Source organism: Hemiscyllium ocellatum, chromosome 15 (assembly GCF_020745735.1).
Source record: "Hemiscyllium ocellatum isolate sHemOce1 chromosome 15, sHemOce1.pat.X.cur, whole genome shotgun sequence".
NCBI lineage: Eukaryota > Metazoa > Chordata > Chondrichthyes > Orectolobiformes > Hemiscylliidae > Hemiscyllium > Hemiscyllium ocellatum.
Genome location: NC_083415.1, coordinates 1856695 through 1884543, shown reverse-complemented (window position 1 = coordinate 1884543; position 27849 = coordinate 1856695). Strand labels below are relative to the sequence as shown.

Below are 27849 nucleotides of genomic sequence, written 5' to 3'. Positions count from 1 at the left end.
TAAAAACCATTCTCGAACATCCAATAGACCCAAACTATCTGTTATTTCACTCAGTATGACCCACTTCATTTCTTGTCACTTCTCCTGTCAGATAAGAACATGTGGAATATTATCAATCTGGCTTAGGTTACAGTTAACACTGAGGTAAAAACAATGACTGCAGATGCTGGGAGCCAGATTCTGGATTAGTGGTGCTGGACCATAACGTCGATTTTACTGCTCCTCGGATGCTACCTGAACTGCTGTACTCTTCCAGCACCACTAATCCAGACTACAGTTAACACTTGTACATCAGTGATTACTAAAATTCCTTCCTGTCTATGTTACATCTAGATCTGGCTTTCTCGTGCATATCCAACTGGCCTCCCATCTTCCATCTTTCATAAACTTTCAGCTCATTCAAAACTTTGCTACCAATAACTAGGAGAAAGTGAGGACAGCTGGACATCAGAATCGAGAGTGTGGTGCTAGAAAAGCACAGTGGGACACGCAGCATCCAAGGAGCAGGAGAATCGATGTTTCAGGCAAAAGCCCTTCATCAGTCCTCCTGATGAAGGGCTTATGCCCGAAATGTCGATTCTCCTGCTCCTCAGGTGCTACCTGACCAGCTGTGCTTTTCTAGCACCACACTCTACTACTACCAATAACTCCCTAGTATTGTTCATCCAGCACTCCCCCACCCCGTTCATTCTCTAATGCTCCAAAATAGAACCTTGGGAACTTCTACCATGTTAAAGGTGATGTATAAATGAAACTTCTTGTTGTATTCAAGCTTCCACTTTATATTGAGGATGGAAACATGGGAAAAAGTTGCCGTTACCATAGCGACCTAGCAGTAGATGCTAACATGTCTCCATATGGAATTGGTTCAACTTGTTTGGATGTCAGTGTTAGCTTTCAGCTTTAGAAAGAAGTTTATGCATTCATTTGAATAAAAGAACTTGTACATCTTAGCCTTAGTTTCTGACTTAGCCTGCATTGACTAGCCTGCCTCAGTTGAAGTCTTTCTTTGGTTGAGCCTGTACTGGTAGAATCCAATACTTCACGTTTTTCTAAGTTCTTTTGACAATTAGTGCTTTCAGCTTGTGCTTTTGAATTGGTATCTGTCAACTTTTTAATTTGAATTCCTTCCCTATCTCCCTTAAAAGGGTGCACACTCTCAGTTTCCTGCAAGCCAATATAACTGACCTTACGCTGTATATATAGAGTCCACTGTGAGGATATGTACAGCTCCCACATGTATTCAATATGGAGCTCAAGGACATAAATCGGGCTGTCCTGTTTGATACACAGCAGCCAAAGTTGCTACTTGTGCCCTTTAGGTTATTTGTGACAACTGATTTATTTGTCTTTCCTCTCCAAGGGCCAATATCAATGTCCAAAAGCACAGCATTGTCTGCACTAACCTACCAGAAGGAGAGTTTGACTGGGGGCGTTACCAATCCCAATGAAGTCTTTTGTTCAGTTCCTGGTCGCCTCTCACTCCTGAGTTCAACATCCAAATACAAGGTGACAGTGGCTGAAGTCCAGAGGCGCTTGTCTCCTCCTGAGTGTCTGAATGCATCCCTTCTTGGTGGAGTCCTGCGAAGGTGAGTGAGAAAATTGCTGAAAGAAGCTGGTGGGAGGGAGGTACCACACAAGTAAATTACTTTGGAACTTGTTCAACAACTTCATGTCGGTTGGAATTTACAAACTATTATGTAAAGGGTAATGCATCTTTTAGGAGGCTCCAAACCAGTTGAGAGCCAGTGAAATATTTTTGATGTGTAGTTGCTATTTCAATGAAGGAACTATGATTGATAATGTCGGCATTGCAAGCTCCCACAAACAGTAGTGTGATAAATGACCAGATAACTTGTAATAACAGAAAATGCTGGAAATACTCAGCAGGTCAGGCAACATTAGTGAAGAGAGGAACTTGAGTCAATGTTTCAGGCTGATGATGTGGGATTATGAAGAGACTTGCCAGATTTCAGACACGTAGAGAATTGGGAATGCCAGCGACAGGATGGAAGGTGGGGGAGATTGAATGGGAAAAAGGAATGATGGTGGCGTCAACAAAATAAAGTATATGTCAAACGGGAAAATCAGAACAATTTCTAACAGCTGCTGTCTGAAATACTGAGGAAAGGGTTTAATCTGAAATTGTTAAATTGAGTTTGCAAGACTGGAAGATGACTAGACAAAAGATGAGGTGTTTTTCCTCAAGGTTGTATTTCACTTGAACAATATAGGAACCCAAGGATAAATTCGGACGATGGTGAAAAATAAAAATGACTTGACAACTAAACTCAGCACCACATTGATCATGCAGACTGAATGGATATCTTCAGTTAGCCAGTCTAGAGGTGGTCTCCACAGCACAGGGAGCAGTATCAGCAGCAAATTCTAAAATGAGACAAGGAAAGTTTGGAGTCTTGGAAGGATTAAACTAAAAAAAGGTTGGAAGTGGACGTCTTGCCAATGTGAAAGATTGATTATTGGGGGTGATTGACGAATGGATTGGGATAGGAGAAAGTGAGGACTGCAGATGCTGGAGATCAGAGCTGAAAAATGTGTTGCTGGAAAAGTGCAGCAGGTCAGGCAGCATCCAAAGAGCAGGAGAATCAACGTTTCAGGCATGAGCCCATACACTTCCAGCAGAATAGATTGGGATATCAGGGACAAGGAATGATTCCTTTCGAATAATGTGAAGTGTGGGGTGTATCTACAAAGGATGATCTGCTGACTGTGGACTGTGTGTTGGAAGGTAAGGGTGAGGGGGAAATACTATGGAGGGTATGGAAGTAGCAAGCAGAAATGCATGAAATAGAGCAATGTGGTTAAGAACCCTGTTGTGGTGTGGAGATTGACACTGTTAGTACACTTGCAACTGAGGAATTGGACAATCTTTTGTAATCTGTTTCTGTGACTTCCGGTTGGGGAATAAATATTGGTCTGAGATCCTGTGGTCCTCTTTGAATCGTACACAGAACTTTCCCATCCATCTGAAAGAAGAACCTTTGACAGTGTAGCATTCAATTGGTGCTGTTCCAAAGTGACAGTTTGGATCCTGGGCTCTGCAGAGATATTTTGATAATACAAACAGTGGGTCATGACTAAAACCTCAATGACATTCCACCATTGGAGCCATTTTGCATCTTGTCTAAAAGGACTAAGGCTTTGCAAAATTCCTTCTGTATCACTTTAGTCAGTGACAGTGCTGAGCTAATGTAGGATTGCTATCAGTTAAGAGAAGTTGTTACCATTTCTGGTACGAGGGTAACTGCTTTGAATGTTGGGTGGGAAGTCATGAATCAAGGTCACAAGCCAATTGGACTGGGAGCAACCTTTGGAATTGCTGCAAACTCCACACATCTGCTCAATTGTACTTTATTTCACACTGTCAGCTTGAGAAAACCCTTCAGGGTACACAGTGCTGATCTAGGATGACTGAATCATATGGAATGTCTACCAAAGCCTCTTGGCATTTTGGATTCTTTACAGCTACAGGCTATCTTCTTTCATTGAATTTAAGTTGAAATTAATGGACCCTGATTAGATCATGTTTAAGTACTATGCATAGTCTTGATCTCTTTAAATATTTTCATAAAGAAAATGGAGGTGTTAGACAAAGTGCAAGAAAACAGGTTCCAAGAATGATTTCAGATTGAAGACCTTATAACTATCAGGAAAGATAGAATATACTGGGGCACTTTTCTCTTGAAAAGAAAATGCTGTGGGTCACTTGTAGGAGGTCATAGAGTCATAGAGGTGTACAGCATGGAAACAGACCCTTCAGTCCAACCTGTCCATGCCGACCAGATATCCCAACCCAATCTAGTCCTACCTGCCAGCACCCGGCCCAGTTCCCTCCAAACCCTTCCTATTCATATACCATCCAGATGCCTCTTAAATGTTACAATTGTACCAGCCACCACCACATCCTCTGGCAGCACATTCCATACACGTACCACCCTCTGCGTGGAAAAGTTGCCCCGTAGGTCTCTTTTATATCTTTCCCCTCTTACACTAAACCTGTGCCCTCTAGTTCTGGACTCCCTGACCCCAGTGAAAAGACTTTGCCTATTTACTATATCCATACCCCTTATAATTTTGTAAATCTCTATAAGGTCACCCCTCGGCCTCCGACACTCCTTATACACTTCATGGTAAGGTCCTAGGGAGTGTTGCTGAACAAAGAGACCTTGGAGTGCAGGTTCATAGCTCCTTGAAAGTGGAGTCACAGGTAGATAGGATAGTGAAGAAGGCATTTGGTATGCTTTCCTTTATTGGTCAGAGTATTGAGTACAGGAGTTGGGAGGTCACGTTGCGGCTGTACAGGACATTGGTTAGGCCACTGTTGGAATATTGCATGTAATTCTGGTCTCCTTCCTATTGGAAAGATGTTGTGAAACTTGAAAGGGTTCAGGAAAGATTTACAAGGATGTTGCCAAGGTTGGAGGATTTGAGCTATAGGGAGAGGCTGAACAGGCTGGGGTTGTTTTCCTTGGAGCAAGGTGGTGACATCTTGCAAAAAGTAGGATAGATTTATTCACTTTAAATTACACAACATTCATCAGCGTCAGATTTGTAACCACTGTCAAAGTGCTAGAAGCAACTAACCTTGGATTTGAAGTATAAATACTGAGTACACTGGTATAATTTCCATGGCGTGTTGTACCCCACTCAAGTCTCTGTGCCAACATGGGCTGTGAAATGCACGTTGTATTCTGGAGCGACGGATTGTGTGTGTAGAGTCTCCAATATTTTTTCTGTCATGTGGCCAGCCACAGGACATCACACACACACACACACACATCACACACACACACACACACACACACACACACACACACACACACACACACACACACACACACACACACACACACACACACACACACACACACACACACACACACACCCTGCCACTGATGTGTTTCCAAGTTGATAATCATCCAGATTATCGTCATCGTCCTGGGAAGAACAGAATCCTGGCTCAGGGGCAGGGATGTTACCCACCGTACCACAATGCCTCACTAAATTTCATGTTAGTGAAATCAAACCCATCTTTCTCTGTGTCTTTAAGTTCTCACATTAACTCTGAAAATCACATTGCATATTTGGGGATGAAATTCTGCCTTTCGTTTACATTGCATTTCTCTATTCTTTCCTCAGTTCTGTTGTCCAGACAGATTATGACATACCTCTGTAGGAGATGGGTTTTGAATCCTTACTTTCCAGTCCAGAGGTAGAGATACTGCCACTGTGCCACACTCCATTCTTTCTATTACAAAATGGGAACCAAGACTCTCTCCTGCCACTTCTGCAGGGTCTGTCCTGCCACTGGGATAAGGATATATCCAGGGATGGTGATGGTGATATTTGGGACATTGTCTGTAAGGCATGATTCTGTGAGTATGACTGTGTTAGGCTGTTGCTTGACTAATTTGTGAGACAGAGAGAAAGTGAGGACTGCAGATGCTGGAGATCAGAGGCGAGAGTGTGGTGCTTGAAAAGCACAGCAGGTCAGGCAGCATTCGAGGAGCAGGAGAATTGATGTTCCGAGCATAAGCCATTCATCAGGACAACTCTCCCATTTTTGGCACTAGCCGCCAGATGTTAGTAAGATGGGCTTTGCAGGATTGACAGGGCCTAGATTTGGCATTGTTGTTTCTGGTGCTAAGGTTGATGCCTGGTGATCTATCTGGTTTTAGCAGTTGATACAACAGAATAGCTTGCTAGGCCATTTTATAGGGTAATTTAGAATCAACATGTAGGTCAGCCCAACTGAGAATGGCAGATTTCCTTCGTTTTGTGATAATTCAGTTGTTTCATAGTCATCATTAGACTTTTATTTCAGATGTTTGTTGAATTTAAATTCTGCTATCTTGCCATGGTGGTATTTGAACCTTGGTCTGCAACCATTACCTGGGTTTCTCAATTACAAGTTGAAAGGCAATACCACCACCAGCTTCCCATAAATTAATGGTCACCTAAAGGTGCTAAACTCACCACCAGCCTGATTACGTTGTCTTCCCAGTGGGTAGCAAAAGTGACTAGGAAATCTGGATGACCTGCCTGCTGACCTGCCACCAACTGCCCCATCTGGAACCAATCCAAGGCAGGGATGAGGGGCAAAAAGGTGATTGCAGGAAGCCAATTTTTTGCCCTTGGCTCCAACTCCCAAACAAGGAGATCCTAAAGAGATTGGCCTGCTTTGCCTTTGGATTCTCTGAGGAATAGGCCTCCACCTTCCCAAAGCTGCCAGCCTTTGAGTAACCAAAACCTCCAGCAAGGCAGAACTTCAGCACTGAGGCCCATGGTTTTCCAACCTGCTCAGGGGTCGGCTCTAACTCACCTGATTAGAGCCCGATTGAGCTAGATCGCAGGTAGTGGGTGAAGGGTGAGTTGCCGCGGAACACAATTGCTCCCACACTTGTGTTTTGAGCACTTAATCTCCATCCAAATAACCTGATGATGTGGCTGTCCTCCATCTTAGGAACAGCTCTAATATGAACTAAACATGCAGATGTTGCCTTTGGTATTCTCAACATTCAAAGTGAAAAAAACACTCTGCTTATAATCCTATTGATGGTGCTAGCTTTGTCGAGCTCCTTAAATAGACTGACTGTGACAAAAGTTCCGAAGTTTCCAGACAGTGATTGTGTCACGTCAAATTATTCAGTATTTAGAGGGAAATTTCACTTGGATAACTGATATCACTTGTCCAGGACCTTGTATAAAGGAATGTGCCGAATGAACGATTAATCAAAAATAAACACAGAAGTGGGCAAATGATTCATTGTAATTACAGATTTGCATAAAATACGGTGGATGCTGGAAAACTGAAACAAACACAGAGAATTCTGGGAAAACTCAGCAGGCCCCTGTAGACAGAGGAACGGTTAATGTCTCGAGTCTTCTCCAGAACCAAGTCAAATCCCAGGGGGAGGGGAGGGCACAAGATCACAATGAAAACATCAGAATGGAGAATTATTTTCACATTTGTGAGATACGTTATTGGAGAGGTTGTTAAGCCACACTGCATAAATGGTTTTGAATGGCACTTAACTGCTTGTAGGTGAGGCTGAGTTGTATGACAAGGAGAGTAGGTGGGGCTGATTTATATTAAGGGACATGCCTTATCTTGTTTTATAATTCCTGTATTCTTGTTCGTTAGCAGTGGGAGAATTCTGTTTAAAAGGAGAATTATACTCCTGACATTTGAGTAGAATTTACAAAATTCATAGAACAAGCAGAAAATATGAAGTTAATTGTCATCTAATCTCTGGACATTTGCTGGGAGTTTACTGCTTTAGGACTTTGTGAATTTTGAGCCAGAAACAGTAGTTGGTTGATTGAGAAAGAAGATTGAGACAATAGGATTGTTAACGCACTGCATTATAGAGAAATCAGAGACAGGCAAGACTGAGCTTAGGCTGGTTTTTGATGTTATGTTTGATTCTTCTTATCTGGTTTGCTCAGTGATTTCAGAAAATGAAGGAGTTAACTACACAACTACTTCCCAAAGAAGGAAACTACCAATGCTATAGAGAATGAGGAAGCTTTCAAGAATCTGATGAGATGGAAACAGGTTCAGAGGTGGTACTGTAACTGTAGCATTAGCAGCACTTCAGGTAGATAGGTCATTTGGACCAGATGCCTCCAAGGCATTTGAGAGAAGGTGAGGAATTGTGTAACTGCTGCTCACAAATCTTTAATCTTCTTTGGGTATGGGTAGAGGATGGTGAGAGCAGTGCTGGGGGCATGGACAATTGCGTGTTACACCCTTGTTCAAAAGGATGAAGGATAACCTGACAATTGCAGGCTATCCTGCTTAATGTCGGTGAGGATGGTGTTTTGAGGAAAGGTATTTTGGGAGAACATTAGCTGCCATTTGGAATAATGAAGGTGTATCAGCACAGATTTGTGAAAGGAAAGTCATGTTTGATATACTTGTGAGTTTTGATGAGGTGACTTGAAAAGGCATTCAGTAAAGTATCAATATTGATTCTGTTAGCAAAGCTGTAAGCTATAAGGAATGAATGGGCATTGACGGTATGAATACAAAAATGGGGAATGAATAGAAAGTAGACAGTCATGGTGAATGGCTCCATATTTCCAAGTGAAAGATATAGTCAACAGTGGTGCAGAGAATAATTAACTTCAGGAAGAAAGAGACAGGTTGGCAAGGACACACACTTGGCAGATGGATCTCAATGTAGAAACATGGGAAATACTGCAGTTTGGCAGAAAGACTGAAAAGAATCAAGACATGCCATCAAATATACAATTTGAAAGACAAGGCTCAAGAAATTCAAGACTTGGAAGTGTGTATTTGCACATTTCTGAACACAGCAGAACAACTTGCTTAAGCTGTTTACTGAGAATGTAGGATTCTGGGCTTTACAAATGGATGCATAAAGTCCCTAGGGCATGAGGCACTGAGTTCACATCTCACCTCCTCCAGAGGTGCACAATAACATCTCTCAACAGGTTGATTCAGAAATATCTGCAAATAGAGACATATAGTATAAAGTTCAGTAAGTTACCTCAAGCTTGAATGTAGTCTGAGATTTGTTTTTCTATTTTTAAAAATTCACTAATGGGGTGCGGGTATCACTGGTGGCCAATATATATTTTCCATCGCTAGTTGTCCTTGAGAGGGTGGGGGTGAGCTGCCTTCTTGAACCGCTGCAGCCCATGTGCTGTGGTTAGACCTGCAACTCCCATAAGGAGAGAATGGATTTTGATCCAGTGAAGGTAAAGGAACACCCAAATCAGAATGGTGAGTGGTTTGGAGGGAAACTTGCTTGGGCTGGTTAAAATAACTCACAGAGGCCAGTACCCCATTAACAAGTCATCTGTTATTTATATGTGGAAAGTTCTTGATACTGATCCAGTTCCATCAGAGCTAACTCTCAGTGACCAAGATATTTGACAATTCTGTTTGTATCTGTCAGCCAGGGGTCCCCGATTTGACCAGGTTAACAGCCCCAATCAGGGAACTCGCATTCTATGAGGTCTACCTGGCTAAGCTTGTTGCAATCACTACAGTGATGTTCCCAGGTATCTGCTGCGTGGTCCTGCATTTGGAAAGTGCTGTCTAAGAATCTTTAGTGCATTTCTGCAGTGCATCTTGTATATAGTATACACTAGTGCTGAGTGTGGTGGGGGGAGCGGAAGCTTGTAGATGTGGTGGCAATCAAGCAGGCTGCTTTATTCTTGATAATTGTAACAGAATGGTTCCTAATCATGGGTACACACACCTTAATAATGATATAAAAGCTTTGGAGTGGCTACAGAAAGGATTTTCTAGAATGGCTGGGAGGTTGAAGAATTAAGGCTATGTGAATAGAGGTGATTCTGGGTGGGATGCTCTTTGGAGGGTCGGTGCAGATTCAATGGGCTGAATGGCCTGCTTCCACACTCTAGGGATTCTATGATCTTCTACGATGACTGCCGAACCCCCCCAATCCAACTGTCCAACAGTCCCGACTGAACTGCCTGCACTTCTGACCATTTCCTTGACCCAAACTTCTATATCAAATGCCCACTCACCCACTTTAAAACCCACCTATACTGATCCATCCCCACCATCAAGCTACTTAATCGCTCACTCATCCAGTGAGATCTTTAATGAAAACCTACCTAAAAATAACTGTGGGTGTTATGGAAAAATGTTCACATTCCCATGATTTAAAAAAAATACATTCATGAGATGTGAGTGTTGCAGTTTAGGACTAACATTTATTGCGTGGCGGGCAGTTGCACCTGAACCTGCTGTTGTCGGTCTGGGGTCACTTGTAGGTCAGAGCAAGTAAGGATGACTGTTCTCATGCCCAAAGGGACTTAGATGGAGGGCCCGATGGCTCAGTGGTTAGCATTGCTATCTCACAGTGCCAGGGACCCCGGTTCGATTCCCACCTCAGGCAACTGTCTGTGTGGAGTTTGTATGTTCTCCCCGTGTCTGTATGGGTTGCCTTCTGTTGCTCTGGTTTCCTCCCACAGTCCAAAGATGATGCAGGTCAGGAAGATTGCCATGCTAAATTGCCCGTATGTTAGCTGCATTGGTGAATGTTAGGGAATGGGTCTGGGTGGGTTGTTCTTTGGAGGGTCAGTGTGGACTTGTTGGGCTGAAGGGCCTGTTTCCACACTGTAGGGAATCTAATCTTATCTCGGTTTTAATGACAATTGACAGGTTAAAGGTCATCAATGGGCTTGCTATTTATTCTGGAATGTTTTTGAAAGTCAAACTTGAATTTCACTGTCTGCCATATGTGGGATTTGAGCTTATGTCCCCAAAATATTGGCTGAGCTTCTAGATTACAAGCCCAGTGACATCACCAGTACACAATCATGAACGGCTATGTTGAAGCATCATGGATGAAGCCAGACCAGAAATTCCAGCTGGAAGAACACATAATGGAACAAGCATTAAGAACCTGCAGTCAGCGGCGTTCCAGCCCCAGTGAGTGGAAGGCTATCTACCACTGCCTTACATCGTTTCTCAGGAGGCAAACCTCAAAAATACAGCTGTCTAATCAACGACTTGTGCTTCAGGAATTGTTAGCGTTTCTCTTTTCAAAAACCTTCACATTTAAGGTTTATAAATGTACTGTGAGTAGTAATAAACTCAGAAAGGAATCTAGGAGGAGCCACTTACTCAGAGTGGTGAGAATATGAAACTTGGCACCCAATGGAATGGTTGAGATGAATTGCATAAATATCTCTTGGGGAAGCTGGATAAGCAGCTGAGGAACAGTTGGTAGTTTGATGGATTATGGTCGGGGAGATGTAGTGTTCTTTTGGGCCTGACTGCCTCTCTCTGTTCCGTAAAATCATGGAAATAGAATTCTAGCGGAGGCCCTAGTATTCATTCTAACATTCCCAATGGAGATAAACTGATCTAAGACATATGGAATCTTTTTCAGCCTATATAGTGAGGTACAGCAATATGTGTCAACCTCTACTGGCCCCTTGGCCAACCTGAAATCCATGACTGAACTTGCGTAACATAATTTTTTTATCAAAGTAATTAGAATATTGAACCTTCTGTGGGAGTGAGCATCTTGCTTCACCTTTTGTTGACTGCTCTATCCCTGAATTCTAAGACAACAAATTGCTGGAAACCGGTCTGTTCAGTGTGGATGTCATGTGGACCATGAGAACATAAAGATATCTCACTGGACCTGGCCCATCAGCTGGTGTGAGCATAGTTCTGAGTATAGGAGGAACTCTCAGGCAAATTACTAATCAACTTGGGAATCCTTTCAGTACCTCAACTTAGTGTTCGATGGGGGAATGAGATAAATGCAAATAACATCAATCGAGTAAGGGTCAATACCTTGAACAGGTGATACTGAACTTGTCTCTTTCTCTGTAGTGAATCTGACATTACCATGAGCTGCTGTGTCAGTCTGGCTGGTTAATGTAGCCATTTGTTTGCAATCCCTTGCAATAGTGATTAGGCAAGTGGAAATCCTGCATTATTGGAATAATGCTGACGCAGAGGAGTCCAAACTTCTTCTCTTGTGATGTGCCACACATTTTTGCGCTTGGAAAGTAAACTTCCCAATTGTGTTTTTTCTCCAGGGCAAAGTCAAAAAACGGAGGCAGGTCATTACGTGAGAGGCTGGACAAAATCGGGTTGAACCTTCCTGCTGGGAGGAGGAAAGCTGCCAATGTGACACTGCTGACTTCCCTCGTTGAAGGTATGCCCAGGTTCCATTTTATCCCCATCGTACTCAGGAGTCCAGAGTCATCTCGCCATGCTGTGCAGTAATGACATTCGCTTGTGATTTCTTTAGGCTTTCACACTATCGGATCTCCTCAAATTGGTGGAAGCCACGTTTAGACCATTTAGTCAGGCTTTGTATTGAAGTTTCAGTAACTGGTTAACAGCAAGAACACTCCCAGGCATTTGTCACAGAGGGGCGAGTAACTGCCTTACATGTAGTGTGATGAGGGGAACTGTCCCTTACCCCTTAAAAAAATAAATGGTCTGAAATTGATACTTTCAGAGATTCACCAGCCAGACTCGGGTATTAAAGAATTAACGTTTGCTTGTTGCTTTTCACCTGTTGAAGGAGAAGCACTCCGAAAACTTGTGATTTCAAATAAACCTCTTGGACTATAACCTAGTGCGTGTGACTTCTGACTATTTCAGAGTAGACAGAGGGATGTTAAGCCTGTAACATTTACTGGCCCCAGACATTCCCAACTAATGAAATCCTCATGGAGTTGATCCAAAAATGTTTAAAAACAACTTGAAGATTCTAACCAATGCTATGAGTCATGACCCCAAAATTAAATAATTCTGTGCTCATTAGTTTGAATGTAACGTGATTTAATTTGAAGACAATATAACATGAGAGAGACTCTTTTTGTACATAATATGGCATGTCATGAACTTTACCCCAACTAGACATACCTTTGTCCCACACGTGTCCCCTGTCATAGAGCCTGCAGTTAGTTTTGTTTGTTCAGACTCCAGGATTTCAAAGCAGAAGTTTGAGTCCAAGTTGTGCTCCCCATTCTGTCCAGAGTAGGGTTTGACTCTGAAAGTGGGGTTACTTTCAAGTCAAACGCTCTCTGCAGTCCCCAAGGCGAATATGAGTCAGATGTAGATGCTCCCCCTGTTTGTCACTGTCCTACTCTCCATTATCCAGATTCTGCCAGCTTTGACTTACTAATTCCGTGTGATGCCTTATTTGCCTTTAGGTGAAGCTGTTCACCTCGCTCGTGACTTTGGTTATGTGTGTGAGACCGAATTCCCTGCTAAAGCAGTTGCGGAATACCTGACCCGGCAGCATATCGACCGCAGTGAGATCAGCAGTCGGAAGAACATGCTACTTGCAGCCAAGTAAGTTTCCCCTCCCATTAAGATGGTCACTGATGGTGGGGAGTGGCTGGAAGATGTCATGTTTGGAATTGTAGGGGCAGAGAGAGAAATGAAAGAACAGAAATGATCAACTTCAGGCCTCCTAAACAAATAATGGAATGCAAAAGCCAGGAGATTATGCCAAACCTTCATAAAATTCGAGATACAAATAATTTTGAAGTTGGTGAATAAGAGGGAAGCGTTACCACTAGCAGGACAGCAGGTAAAGAGAAGGCACAGATTTAACAGAGTGGCAAAAAAAATCAAAACAGAGACAATGTCTTTTTATTTAAAAGGGTAAGTTGGTATGAATTGGAGTTACGCTGGTTGGAAAGATGATAGAAACTGAAGCACCTGTCCGCTCTGAGATTGGTTTTGATACATACATGTAAGGGGAAAGGTTGAACATCATGTTGTAATAGAGCCAATTAGAATGTTTTTTTATAGCACAGACACCATGGGCTGAGGGGGCTTGCAATGCTGTAGGATTCTACGACATAGGGACTGTTGAATGAGGAGAGACGCAGGAATCCCCCTGATAGCCACATGATACAATCAGAACGCAGTTGCTGCCCTATTAACATCTATGAGTTCATCAACAACAGGGTGGGTGGGATATCTCTCATTTCTGGAGAATTATGTATTCAGGCGCAAATTACTCATGTACTACATCCTGACATGTTCATACTCCACAGTGGAACATTACTACAGTCCGCTATTCCCTTTGGCAAGCCAGTTCCCTTTCCTGGTGGAAAGCAGTTCTCCAATGTGTGCTTAAGTTCACACTAGTGGATCAGAACCAGAGCTGGAGTGTTGTACTGAGTCGCATCTGATTACCCTATCATTTGCAATTTCAGCATGGGTCACCACAATTTCTCCAAAATAATAAAATGTGAAAAAACATTGTCACAAACCTGGGGGTGGTGGTGTGCAAGGAATTGTAACTTGTCACATCAGAACTCTGAGAGCTGAAGAGATCCAATTGACGCACTCTATTAAACACTGCCTGCCAGCCTGTGGCCTCAGTTAGACGGTCATGGGTTGAGTTCCCCTTAGATTTTAGAACATAGGGCTGAATTTAACAGAGCATCGGAGTCTCCAGACTGCATTCCCCAGAGGAAAGGCCAAGGGCAGGCCTGCTCTCACTCCTGCTGGTACCCTACAGTGTCCTAACGCTCTAAGGCAGTGCTCCTTGGTCTAAGGCCCTCTGCCCTCTGGCCTCTGGCCTCTGCCTCTGCCTCTGCCCTCTTCTGGGTAGAAGGTGCTCAAGATCCCAGCAGGTCCTTGGGATTGTGCAGGTGCCCCAGACCTGGCAGGGATGAGGGTACAGATGCTGGTAAGATGCTGAGGCGTGTGACATAATGGAAAACAGGGAGTTCTCCTCATGTCTGATTGGTAGTTATCCCCTCAATAAACACCTCATTTAGATTATCTGGTCATTTATCTTATTGCTGCTTGTGGGGAGCTTGTTATTAAATTTGTTGATGGAATCTCCAATGGTGTCTGTTCTTTGAGAAGGACCACACAAACTGTAATGTGCCCAGATTGGGGATTCTGATTCTTTACCTGACTGTATTGGGCTGAATTGGGTTGTTATCCCCCAGTGGCGTAACTCATTTGAACATGCGCTGTGAGTGATCTTGACTCCACATTGAGCTTGCTCCCTGTGAATGGACCAAAGAAAACATCAAGAGAACCAGTTAATGTGCAGACGCGAGATAGACAGCTGCTTGTTGGGATACATCCCGTCGACTGATGTACCAAATAGATTCCAAACTGGACGAGTCAAGTTGTGGAAGGATGTATCAATAAAGTGGTCATGAGCTCCATCCTAATCAGCGTTTTTGATTGGAGTTTTATTCCAAGTGGCTTGAAATCGTTGTTTTACTTCAATTCAGCTGCTTGTGTAAGTTCTGCTGTTGGATGATGTGCGTGTATAGGCCTGATTACAGCAGCTATACTAGCAACATCTTTTACAAGTTAAAATGATTCCTGGCTCTGAACTTTGTTTCATGATCCAACTGGATACATCCTTGATCCTGGCTGTGTTCTTTCATGTTGTCATGTGTCTGTCTGTGTTACTCGTGGCTGCATGTACTCGCTTGTGTGTCTGTGTTGCCAGTGTGCAGTCTGAGCATGTATTATCTCATGTGGGCATTCTTGTCTGTGGGCATGCCCCTTACATATGTACGTGTCCGGTGTACACGCTAGTATATGCATGCTGACAGCTGCACTGCTAAGTACAGGATCTAATCAATTGAAGACTCTCTACATTCAGACTATGACTCAGTCCAAATTGGGGAGGGAGGGGGGAACATGACTTTGTGTGGTCATCTGCGATAGTGAATGGTGCACCAAATTGTTTCCATTTCTATTTCAGTTTCCGTTGTTTAGAGTGGACAATTAGAGATGTAGATACAGCTGCTGATGATTCACTATCTCCCTGTTCACACAAGCCAAATGATGCTCACTGTCTGATACACCAAACAGTTACAGTAACAACAGTCAGTGGGCTGAGGAGTAGTGGATGCAGTTTGATTTCGATACATGTGAGGTATTGCATTTTGGTAAGACAAACCAGGGCAGGACTTACACAGTCAATGGTTGGGCCTTGGGGGGTGTTGATGAACAAATACGTAGTTCCGTGAAAGTTGCATCACAGTAGACAGGGTGGTGAAGAAGGTGTTTGACATGCTTCCCTTTATCGGTCAGAGATGTTGGGACGTCGTGTTACAGCTGTACGAGGCATTAGTAAGGTCACATTTGGAGTTCTCCATATAATTCTGGTCATCCTGCTATCAGAAGGATGTTATTGAACTGGAAAGGGTGCAAAAAGGATTTACAAGAATGTCACTGAGATTGGATAGTTTGAGTTATCAGGAGAGGCTGGACTATTTTCCTTGGAGCGTGGAGGCTGAGGGGTAACTGGAGGTTTATAAAATTCTGAGGGGCATGGACAAGGTGAATAGACAAGGTCTTTTCCCCAGGGTAGGGAGCCCAAACCAAAAGGGTATAGATTTCACGTGAGAGGGGACTGATTTAAAAGGAGCCTGAGGGGCAACTATTTTCATGCAGAGGATGGTGTATGTATGGAGTGAGTTGCTGGAGGAGGTGGTGGAGGCTGGTACAATTAAAACATTTAAAAGGCATCTGGATGGGTACATGAATACGTTTAGAGGGATTCGGACCAAATGGTGGCAAATGGGACTAGATTGACTTAGGATATCTGGTCAGTGTGGATGAGTTGGACTGGAGGGTCTGTTTCCATGCTGTATGGCTCTATGACACATCCTCAAAAGTGGAGTGGAGCCGAGAGCCTGTACCTGAACAGGTAGCCAGAACATCTGAAATAAAACACAGAACTGTTGGATACTGGAAATCTGAAACAAATGAGAACAAAAGGGTAACTGGACTCAAAGCGGTAACTCTATTTTCTCTCTATAAAGTGGTAACTCTATTTTCTCTTTATAGGGATGAGTTTCCCCACAGAAATTTCTGCTTTGGTTTGTTTTTGGCAGAACTTCTGCTGGCCTTCTCATACATAGCGATCACCCTCCCTCCCCACTATTGCAGTGCTAGCACTGCTCTGATGCCCAAACCTGGCAATGAACTCTGACCTTTCAACACTGAACGTGTTGCCAATGGAGCCGAGTTGACTCTCAAACACAATGGGCCATCTTGTCATCTTCTCTATCTGACAGGGGCTTTTTGTTGAGCATCACGTGTGTTTTAGAAATAGGATTGGTTCTGTGAAGGAAGGTGATTGACATTTCTAGCTTACTGCCCAGTCAGTGAAGGTGGAGGTTTCCTGTGCTGTTAGTGTTTGGGTTAACCCTTGTGAAGAAGGGCTTGGCTTAGGGTGACCACCCATCTTCATTCCCTTTGAATTTTGCTGTTGATTTCACTGGTCAAGTCAGGACATCCCTTGGGATACACCATAACATCAGCTGACATCACTGTGGTTTGGGAATGATAGGTTGTGCAATGACTACATTGAATTTTTCTGGACTTTCTGTCTCTAATCAGCCCTTTGTTCATAATTTTCAAACATCTGTTCAAAAATAAAAAACAGAGCTTTTCAATGGTTCCTTATGTCATTCAGTCTCTCCACAGACTCTGTGACAATTATACTGCTGATTCTGTGGGTCTGCAGAAATTGGCAGATTGTACAGAGCACCCTGTGTGAACAAGGGAGCAAATCTGATTGTATATATCTCTGTAGAGATATTGAGGCAGGAGAAGAAAAGATTAGGCTGGGGTTTCTGTTTTCCTTACTTAAGTGTCTTTTCCTCCTGTATTGCCTGTGATGATGTTCTCACAATCATAATTTTCAGAAAGGGCCTGAGTTGGTTATCAAGTTGCACTCAACTTCGAATAGCTTCACACTGTTAGTCCACCAAAGGAACAAACCTGATTCCAGACTCTTAGTGTCAGATTTCCAAAGCCTTTCCCTGTTTATAAAATAGTTTACGTCTCTATTCTTTCTCCCGAAGAGAGTAACCTCACTCACTTTTCCCACATTCCAACTGTCACTTCTTTGCATTCTCTTCTAGCCTGTCCAAGTCCTCCTGCAGCCTCCCCACTTCCTCAACACTACTTGCCACTCCACCTATCGTTGTACCATCTGCAAATGTAACAACTATGTTCTTTGTTGCTGAGGCTGAGGTTACCATGAAAGACTCAGCCTGTCCCCTCAGCAGTGGTGACCGTCAGGTTAACTCATTGCCAGTCAGCTCTCTTTAATGAGAGAGCAGCCTTATGGTCTGATAGGACTATGCTAACTCTTCCCGTCATCAGGAACAGCGTGCTAACAAGTGCAATTGTCCACCTAGGAAATTCAGTATCACTGGTCAGGCGACATTACTAAATTACTGCTGTCAACTCACATTGCTTTAGAATTGTTTGGAGAATCACCTGGCTCTCTTTCGTTAATGGGTCTTCTCACGCTGTCCATTTCCTGAAGCCAAACCCCAAATTCTGCATCAGAGAACCTTGTTTCCTGCTCTCTGCCATACCGTGGCATTCCCTCATCGCCCCGGGTCAGAGTCACTTGTGCAATCAATTCCTGCGTCTGTGCTAACCAAAAGGCAGCTCTGCATTAAGGGGTATGGGTTGGCTTAACCATTACAGGTTAGCATGAACTGGTGTAAACCTCTGATGGTCTTATGTCCTCTACAGAGGCACACATGCACTCAGCAACACTGGTTGTTCACTGTCGCTAGTAACATGTCAACGAGTAGACATCATGTTTCTAGGTTGTCTATATTGAAATCAATTGGTTCATCCAACCCCCCCCACACCCCGACCACCCTTCATGACCTTATTGAAATATCTAGATGGCTAAGTTGGAATTCTCCTTTACATGAGGAGATTTGGGCTCTGAAGGTGGTTTAAACTAACTAATGGTAAATGTAGGGTTGATAACTGAGAATTCTTGGCGCATGGAGATCACTGATCGAGTGGATTCATAGTGGAGGTGAAAACCATGGAATTATTTAAGAAATGAATGAAGGCTGTAATGGTTTGGGGTGGGGGGGGGGGGTGGGAGGTTGGGGAAAATGTTGAGTGTTACTTATAGGCTGAATCACTCAACCAAGAATGTCAATATAATGTTCCTTATCTGTAATTATCATGAGGAATTGTTGAAGATAACAACACAGATGCATTTATAAGTCAACCCCTTTTTAAAATTTCTGTTCTCTTTCTCAGGCAAATTTTCAAGGAATTTACTGACATGCTGACCCAGGACCGGTCTCCCTTGGGCAACACACGACCAGGCCCGATCCTGGAGCCTGGCATTCAGGGATGTCTGACCCACTTCAGCCTCATCACCCACGGCTTTGGGAGCCCTGCCATCTGTGCCGCCATGACCTCACTACAGAATTACCTGAACGAAGCAGTGAAGGCCCTGGACAAAATGTACATGACCACCGGCGGGGGTCAGAGTCCACAGGACAGCGGCAACAAAGCCGCGGACAAAGATGAGAAACACAGGAAGTGAGCTGTTCGACAGCAGCTGACAGACTTTACCCCTCCCCTTTAAAATTTACGCCTGGGACCCCCTTTGGAACTCCGTCAGCACCCTGAACAAGATGGCACCCAATGGTCAGGTGATCGCTCATGCTTCCCTGTGCACCACAAAATGCAAGACTGCGTTATTGCTCTGTGACGACCCATTCCACTTAAAATACCAAATTGCAAACCCCGTGAAAGTGGAGACCCTTTGTCACTGGGTTTTCTGTGTGACCCTGGGCTGGTGGTCACATTTGCCAGTGAAACATCCTGACCTCTGTGGCAATATCAATGGCACCTGCAATATCATCTTCCAACAGCTCACACACAAGGTGGCACAGCCACTGCTTAAACCCTCAGACTCTATAGTGTTGGCATCAGGGTTTGTGCCAACAGTGCTTGGGCTATGGTGTTCAATTTGCCATCCTGAGATGGGCTAGAAAGCTCCTCAAAGGAAAAGAAGGAAATGAAACCACAGGAACCTTTGAGGTGATGGGGGCGTTTTCATCTTTTACTACGGCATTCTGGGATCACTGATCTCCAGTAACAGGCCTGTGCTGTGTCTCACAAGGTGAACAGGAGCAGAGAACTCTTCAAATTTCCAAATACCCCACAGCTGAGCAACATGGCTGGGATCGCAAGACAAAAAGGCGGAAAGACCAGTCTGCCATGGGGATTGCAGTTGGATGCACAGAGTTCCTAGATCATACAATGGGTACCAATCATCCATGACTCACTTCTCTTCTTGCCTTTAGTGAGCTCAGACATTGATGCAACATCGTCTAAACTTTGCCTTTTTATCTCCATGTCAAACTGGACCAGGCTTTTGATGCTGACGTAGCATGGTATTATTGAGCTGAAATTTGGACAGACGAAAAAATGGGAAAGACACAATATGTTTCATGTTCTGTGTTTACCAATGATTAACCTTGATTAACTGGATGATTATCTGAATTCTGAAGTCGATGATGCAGAATGAGCAGGCTCAGGTCACTGGACCTGAAATTTTAAGTCTGCTTTCTCTCTCGACAGATGCAGCCAGACCTGCTGTGCTTCTCCAGCATTTTCTGATTTTATTTCAGATTGAGCTGGTTGTTGTTCGAACATGACCCAGGATAAAAGTGTCAGTGAAATCTCTGATTGATGCAGGTTCAAAAGGGGAGCTTTACTCTTCAATGCTTCCTGAGATCTTCTGCTCACTATGTGGCGTAAAAGCCATTGAACTTGAACAATCCCTGAGGTTGACCTACCTACTGTGCATTATTCAGGGACTTGAAACAGCTTCTTTATATACATTTTAACCACAATGGTAGGCCACCTTAGGGAAGTCAAAATCTGAACAAGTCAGTTCAGGATTACATTCTGGGGACTTCTGAGTTACTAGCAAACTGAGATTCGGTACAAACAAGCATAATTCCCTTCTGTCCCATCCTATTTGAAAGGTAATATAGCAATAGCTAGTGGATGAAAGCCTCATTTAAAATTGACCTTTTTGAAAAGTTGAGTGGAGCTCTTGTTACATTTGAAAACTCCGTACTGCTCAATGAGTGGACGGGACGAGGTATTGGCGGATTGGAGTGACCGCATCTTTTAATTCTGGGCTCTGTGGCTTGCATCAGAAAGTGGGTTTGAACTTTCTAACTTTTATTCCACCAGTAAGAGCAGGCTGGGAAATCAGAGGAAAATTAAAGCCCTGAAATGACTTACGAAAGCATTAGCAGCAGTAGCCTATGCTTGTAAGGTTCAAAAAACAAAATCTGGTTGAAGTAATCCACTGAGGAATGTTACACAAACATATTTAGTAAGTGTATATCTGTCTGCCATTGGCAACAGGAGTTCACCTGCCTTCTTTTTTAAAAGTGTCTGTGATTTTTCATTGTTATTTTTAAGCTGTTTAGAAATATTACAAAGTAAACTTATTAATCTCCTCAAAGGAATTGCCAGCACAGAGGCAGATGAGCTGTAGGTCACGGGTTTTCCTCAACTTCAGCTTGACATTGAGGTCCACTGTCCTCTGGCCTGTTTCCTCTTCTGCTGCACCTTTACACCTCTGGACTGAGATTCTCAGAGGGTGGTAGAAGTCAAGCAGGGTGAAGCCTTGAAATGGGATGGGACTGGATTCATGCTTTAAAAGGCATGTCTGAAATTCCCCTCTGTTACTGTAGAAGAGGTGGTTTCTCCATTATGTGGATGTGATTTTGAAAAGATTTTAATGCCCTTGGGCTGGAATGGTGGGCAACTACACAGGGAAGTACCCTTCTCCATGGTTCAAGGGACAATGTAGGTGTTCATTATCCTGTGTAAGGTCAGTTAATTGGAGTCCAGGTTGACTCTGGACTGGAGCCCTCGCATGAGCTTGACCTGTGGGGAGGTCATAGGTCAGATGTTGTCAAACCAGACTGACCTGCAACACTTACAGGGAAAGACTGCCATGTAGCAACTTGACCTTTCCCATCTGACCTTGACCCTACCAGTGAGCCCAGAGAATGTTACAGCCCTGCTTGACAAGTAGGGTGTGTTTGTGTGTGTGTGTGTGTGTGTGTGTGTGTGTGTGTGTGTGTCCAGACAGCCAGCAACGTGTTCTCCAAACAGTGGCAGAGTTTCTTCCACGGGGTAAATAGAGTAATAAGGGAACCAGTGTTCTGAATGTACATATTTATTTATGTGTAATTTAATGGGTAATGTAAATAAGGTGCAACCTTAAAACCTTTTTTAAAAAAAAGTTGTTTACCTCTTGTAAATAGGGTTTAGTCTTCCTGTTTTCTTTTGTTTTGGAGAAGTATTTTCCAGTTTAATGGGTAAGCTAGGATTTAATTCCTTAGTCATTCCTGCACACTTACAATAATGAGAAGTGTAAAACAGGGTATTCAAGTTGGAGGTGCAGAGTGCCTGGCAGTGAGTTGAAAGCTGTGTTCTTCCTCAACACTCAACCAACTCTCTGGGAAAAGCAATAATTCTTCTGGGTGTGAGTTGTATGGTACTTTCTGTAAATGAAGCAAGAGAAAGTTTTTTAAAATCTCTTTTGTCTGTGAATGAATGTTTAGGTTCAGCTCCTGCAAAGAATAGGATTCAGTTGTGTCTTGTAACATAATGTCAGTTGAGAAAAAAAATAAAGATTTTGAATTGAAGGCACTGTTTGTTCATCCTGTCTTGTTCTTTTGTGGTAAAGTGATATTACAATTGGTTTGATTTGAGGATTGAGCTCCAGTCATACAGATTGTGGCCAGTGTTGAATTCACTGTTCCATGTTTAGGTTGCTATTGAGGTGACAATGGAAAGTCAGCTGCTCCCTAGAATTGATCCCAGTTTTCTTTCAATAACTAGGCAGCCTGACCAGAGGCTCACTGATGCCCAGTTTGGCTTCTGCCAGGGTCCCTCAGCTCCTGACATCATTACTGCTTTGATTCAAACATGGACAACAGAGTTAAATGCCAGAGGGGAGGTGAGAGTGACAGCCCTTGGCATCAAGGCTGCATTTGACTGAGGGTGACATCAAGAAACCCAAGCAAAACTGGAATCAATGGGTTTTGGGTAAAAAATGAGGTCTGCAGATGCTGGAGATCACAGCTGCAAATGTGTTGCTGGTCAAAGCACAGCAGGTCAGGCAGCATCTCAGGAATAGAGAATTCGACGTTTCGAGCATAAGCCCTTCATCAGGAACCCTGATCAATGGGTTTTGGGGTCAAACTGTCCTGAGGTTGGAGTCATACCTGATACATAGGAAGATGGTCAGTTATCTCAGCTCCAGGACATCCCTGCAGGAGTTCCTCAGGTCTTGTCCTAGGCCCAACCATTTTCAGTTCCTACGCCAATGATCTTTTCTCCATCATAAGGTCAGAAGTGGGGATGATTGCTGATGATTGCACAATGTTCAGCACCATTCACGACTCCTCAGATAGTGAAGCAGTCCATGTCCAAACGCATTGAGACTTGGACAATATCCAGGCTTGGTCTAAAAGATGGCAAGTGACACTCAGGCCACACATGTGCCAGTTAATTGTCATCTTCAACCATCACACTTTGACGTTCACTGGCATTGCCATCATTGAATCTCCCCCTATCAATGTCGTGGGAACTTGCTATTGAGTAGAAACTAAAATGGACTGACCACATAAACACAGTGGCTACAAGAGCAGATCAGAGGAATATTGCAGCAAATAACTCACCTCATGACTCCCAAAGCCTGCCCACTATCTACAAGTGACAAATTAAGAATGTGATAGAATACTTCCCATTTGCCTGGGTGGCTGCGACTGCAACAATCCTTAAGGATCTCAACACGATCTTGGATCAAGCAGCCAGCTTGAATGGCATTCCATCTGATACTTTCAGCATTTACTCCCTCCATCACTGGCACAAAGTGACAGAAGTGTGGTGTCATCTCTGAAAGGCACTACACCAGCTGACCAAGACACCTTGGATATCACTTTCCAAACTCACTTACATCTCGAAGGACAAGGGCAAGATACATGGGAACACCAGCCCCTGCAAGTTTCCCTCCAAGCCACTCACCATCCTGACCAAGAAATATATCTTCATTCCTTCCCTACTAGGAATTCAGTCCTTAATGGCATTGTAGGTCTATCTACAGCACATGGACAGCAATTCAAGAAGGCAGCTCAGTACCACTTTCTACAGGGTACTCAGAAGAATGCTGACCTGGTTAGTGAGATCCCATCCTTTCAAAGAGTTAAAGACAGAACTTTTTAATCCTCAGTGATAGTTGGTGATCCAAGGATACTGTTGATCCAGTCAGCAAGAGCCATAAAGGGAATCCAAAACAGCCAATTGTTCCTAGGATGCTTTCATGGGAACAACACTCAACTCTCAATCTGCAAGTCCATTTGAAGTCTTTCTCGGTCTTTTGTAAAGAATTTTGTGATAATTCCTTGTTCATTTGTACTCTCTGATAGAAGATTTAAAAGATAACACTCAAGCAAAAAGAAAAGTACTGTGGATACTGGAAATGTGAACTATATGAGGACGGGTCAGAAGCCAGAAATTGTGGTACATATTGGCACCAATGATACAGCCAGGAAAGAGATTGAGGATCTGAAAATTGACTACAGAGAGCTAGGTTGGAAGCTGAAGAGCAGGACGAGTAGAATAGTGATCTCAGGCTTGCTACTGGTGCCACGAGACAGTGAGGAGAGGAACAGTCAGTGAGTGCAGCTTAACACGTGGCTGTGAGGCTTATGCAGGAGGGAGGGCTTCAGATACTGAGACCATTGGGATGCCTTCTAGGGAAGGTGGGACCTGTACATGAAGGACAGGTTGCACCCGAACTGAAGGGGCACAAATGTCCTGGGCAGGAAATTTTTTATGTGATTTGGGAGCATTTAAACTAGTTTGGCAAGGGGGCAGGAACCACAGCTACATAACTGAGAGGGGGGTAGTTGTAGATGCGGCATTGACAGGATGTGATAAATCTATTGGGAAGGTTTTTTAAGTGGTGAAACAAAGGAATCGGTTAAAATGTGTCTGCTTTAATGCAAGGAGTGTCAGAAATAAGAGTGATGAACTCAGAGCATGGATCGGTACGTGGGACTATGATGTTGTGGCCATAACAGAGACGTGGGTTTCACAGGGGCAGGAATGGTTGCTGGATGTTCCAGGGTTTAGAACATTTATAAAGAACAGGGAGGATGTTCTTTGAGGATGTGACTAGAAAAGTTGATGAAGGTCGAGTTGTGGATGTGATATGGACTTCAGCAAGGCATTTGATAAGGTTCCCCATGGTAGGCTCATTCAGAAGGTCAGGAGGAATGGGATTCAGGGGAACATAGCTGTCTGGATACAGAATTGGCTGGCCAACAGAAGACAGTGAGTAGTAGTAGAAGGAAAATATTCTGCCTGGAAGGCAGTGGTGAGTGGTATTCCACAGGGCTGTGAACTTGGGCCTCTATTGTTCGTAATTTTTATTAATGACTTGGATGAGGGGATTGAAGGATGAGTCAGCAGTTTGCAGACGACACAAAGGTTGGAGATGTCATTGACAGTATAGAGGGCTGTTATAGGCTGCAGCGTGACATTGACAGGATGCAGAGATGGGCTGAGAGGTGGCAGATGGAGTTCAACCTGGATAAATGCGAGGTGATGCATTTTGGAAGGTCGAATTCGAAAGCTGAGTACAGGAGTAAGGATAGGATTCTTGGCAGTGTGGAGGAACAGAGAGATCTTGTGCAGGTACATAGATCCCTTAAAATAGCCACCCAAGTGGACAGGGTTGTTAAGAAAGCATATGGTGTTTTGGCTTTCATTAACAGGGGGATTGAGTTTAAGAGTCGTGAGATCTTGTTGCAGCTCGATAAAACTTTGGTTAGACTGCACTTGGAATACTGCGTCCAGTTCTGGTTGCTTTATTATAGGAAAGATATGGATGCTTTGGAGAGGGTTCAGAGGAGGCTTACCAGGATGCTGCCTGGACTGGAGGGCTTATCTTATGAAGAGTGGTTGACTGAGCTTGGACTTTTTTCATTGGAGAAAGGGAGGACGAGAGGGGACCTAACTGAGGTATGCAAGATAATGAGAGGCATAGATAGAGTCGATAGCCAGAGACTATTTCCCAGGGCAGAAATGGCTAACACGAGGGGTCATAGTTTTAAGCTGTTTGGCGGAAAGTATAGAGGGGATGTCAGAGGTGGGTTCTTTACACAGAGAGTTGTGAGAGCATGGAATGTGTTGCCAACAGCAGTTGTTGAAGCAAGGTCATTGGGGACATTTAAGAGACTGCTGGACATGCATATGGTCACAGAAATTTGAGGGTGCATACATGAGGATCAGTGGTCGGCACAACATCGTGGGCTGAAGGGCCTGTTCTGTGCTGTACTGTTCTATGTTCTATGTTCTATGATTGAAAAAGAGGGAGGCGGTGTAGCATCGCTATCAGAGAATGCATCACAGCTACAGAAACAAAGGTTATTGAGGAAGTTTTGTCTACTGAGTCAGTATGGGTGGAAGTTAGGAACAGCAAGGGAGCAGCCACCTCATTGGTGGTTTCTACAGACCCCCTCATAGCAGTAGAGAGATTGAAGAACTCAGGCTGGCAGATTTTGAAAAAATGCAGATGTAGCAGGTTTGTTGTTATGGGTGACTTCAACTTGCCCAATACTGATTGGAACCTCCTTAGTGTAGATGGTTTGGATGGAGCCGTTTTTGTCAAGTGTGTTCAGGAGGGTTTCCTTACTCAGTATGTAGATAGACCGACGAGGGGAGAGGCCATTTTGCATTTGGTGCCCGGCAATGAGGTTGGAGAATGCTTTGGTGACAGTGACCACAACTGCCCCACATTTAGCATAGCCGTGGAGAGGGAAAGGAGCAGCTCCCAAGGGAAGACATTTAACTGGGGAAAAAGAAATTATGTTGCTATTCAGACAGGAGATGGGGAGTACAGATTGGGAACAATTGTTCCACAAAAAGGGCACAACAGACATGTGGAGACTGTTTAAGGACCAGTTGTTGTGAGTGATACACAAATTTGTCCCTCTGGGACATGCAACAAGTGGTAAGATTAAGGAGCCTTGGATGACGAGAACAGAGGAACTTCTCGTCAAAAGGAAGAAGGCAGCTTACATAAGGTGGAGGAAGTAAGGATCTAGCACAGCTTTAGAGGATTACAGGCTTGCTAGAAAGGAGCTCAGAAATGGACTGAGGAGAGCCAGGAGGGGGCACGAGAAAGGCTTGGCAGGAAGAATTAGGGAGAACACAAAGGCACTTTTACTCATATGTGAGGAATAAGAGAGTGATCAGGGAGAAGGTAGGGCTGATCAGGGATAGCAGAGGGAACTTGTGTGTGGAGTCTGAGCAGAGAGGGGAAGCCCGAAATGAGTTTTTTGTTTCAGTTTTCACTCAGGAAAGGGACCTTGTTGTGAATGAGAACGTTGAGGAGCTGGTAAACAGGCTTGAACAGATCAAGATTGATGAAGTTGATGTGCTGGAAAGGTTGGCAAACATTAAGATTGATAAGTCCCCAGGGTTTATCAGGGTCCCCAGATTTATCCTCGGTTACTCCGGGAAGCGAGAAAGGAGATTGCTGAGCTGCTTGCAAAATCTTTGCTTCCTTATTCTCCACAGGAGTCATACCGGAGGATTGGAAGGAGGTGAATGTTGTTCCTCTTTTCAAGAAGGGTGATAAGGAAATCCCTGGCAATTCCAGACCAGTCAGTCTTATGTCTGTGGTCAGCAAGGTTTTGGAAAGAATTCTGAGGGATAGGATCCATAACTATTTGGAAAAGCATAGAGTGCTTAAAGGCAGTCAGCATGGCTTTGTGAGGAGCAGGTTATGCCTCACAAATCTTATTGAGTTCTTTGAGAAGGTGTCAATCCAGGCCAGCAACAGTCAAGCAGTGGATGTGGTGTATATGGACTTCAGCAAGACATTTTAGAGGGTTCTCCATGGTAGGTTCATTCATAAAGTCAGGAAGTATGGGATACAGGGAGATTTGGCTGTCTAGATCTAGAATTGGCTGGCTGACAGAAGGCAGAGAGTGGTTATAGATGGAAAGTATTCTGCCTGGATGTCAGTGTTGAGTGAGGTCATGCAGGGCTCTGTTCTTGGACCTCTGCTCTTTGTAGTTTTTATAAATGACTTGGATGAGGAGGTTGAGAGGTGGGTTAATAAATTTGCCAATGACAGAAAGTTTGGAGGTGTCGTTGATAGTATTGAGGGCTACTGCAGGCTGCAGCACGGCATAGACAGGATGCAGAGCTGGGCTGAGAAATGGCAGATGGAGTTCAACCTGGACAAATGTGAAGTAATGCATTTTGGAAGGTTGAACTCAAATGCTGAATATAGGATTAAAGACAGGATTCCTGGCAGTGTGGAGGAACAGAGGGATCTTGGTGTTCGAGTACATAGATCCCTTAAAGTTGCCACCCAAGTGGACAGGGTTGTTAAGAAAGCATATGGTGTTTTGGCTTTCATTAACAGGGGGATCGAATTTAAGAGCCACAAGGTTTTGCTGCAGATC

The 27849-nt window shown here is 43.8% G+C and overlaps 1 protein-coding gene across 2 annotated transcripts in view; it reads left to right on the top strand.

Annotated features, from left to right (window-relative positions):
* tfap2c (transcription factor AP-2 gamma (activating enhancer binding protein 2 gamma)) overlaps positions 1-22012 on the top strand; it is a 61662-nt gene extending 39650 nt beyond the window's left edge. For both annotated transcript variants that reach the window (XM_060836233.1, XM_060836232.1), the window contains exons 4-7: positions 1364-1589; positions 11581-11699; positions 12709-12850; positions 18578-22012. In XM_060836233.1, coding sequence (XP_060692216.1) covers positions 1364-1589; positions 11581-11699; positions 12709-12850; positions 18578-18869 — 779 coding nt within the window. In that variant the 3' untranslated portion in view covers positions 18870-22012. The remainder of the gene's footprint in view (positions 1-1363; positions 1590-11580; positions 11700-12708; positions 12851-18577) is intronic.
* The last annotated feature ends 5837 nt before the right edge of the window (positions 22013-27849 follow it).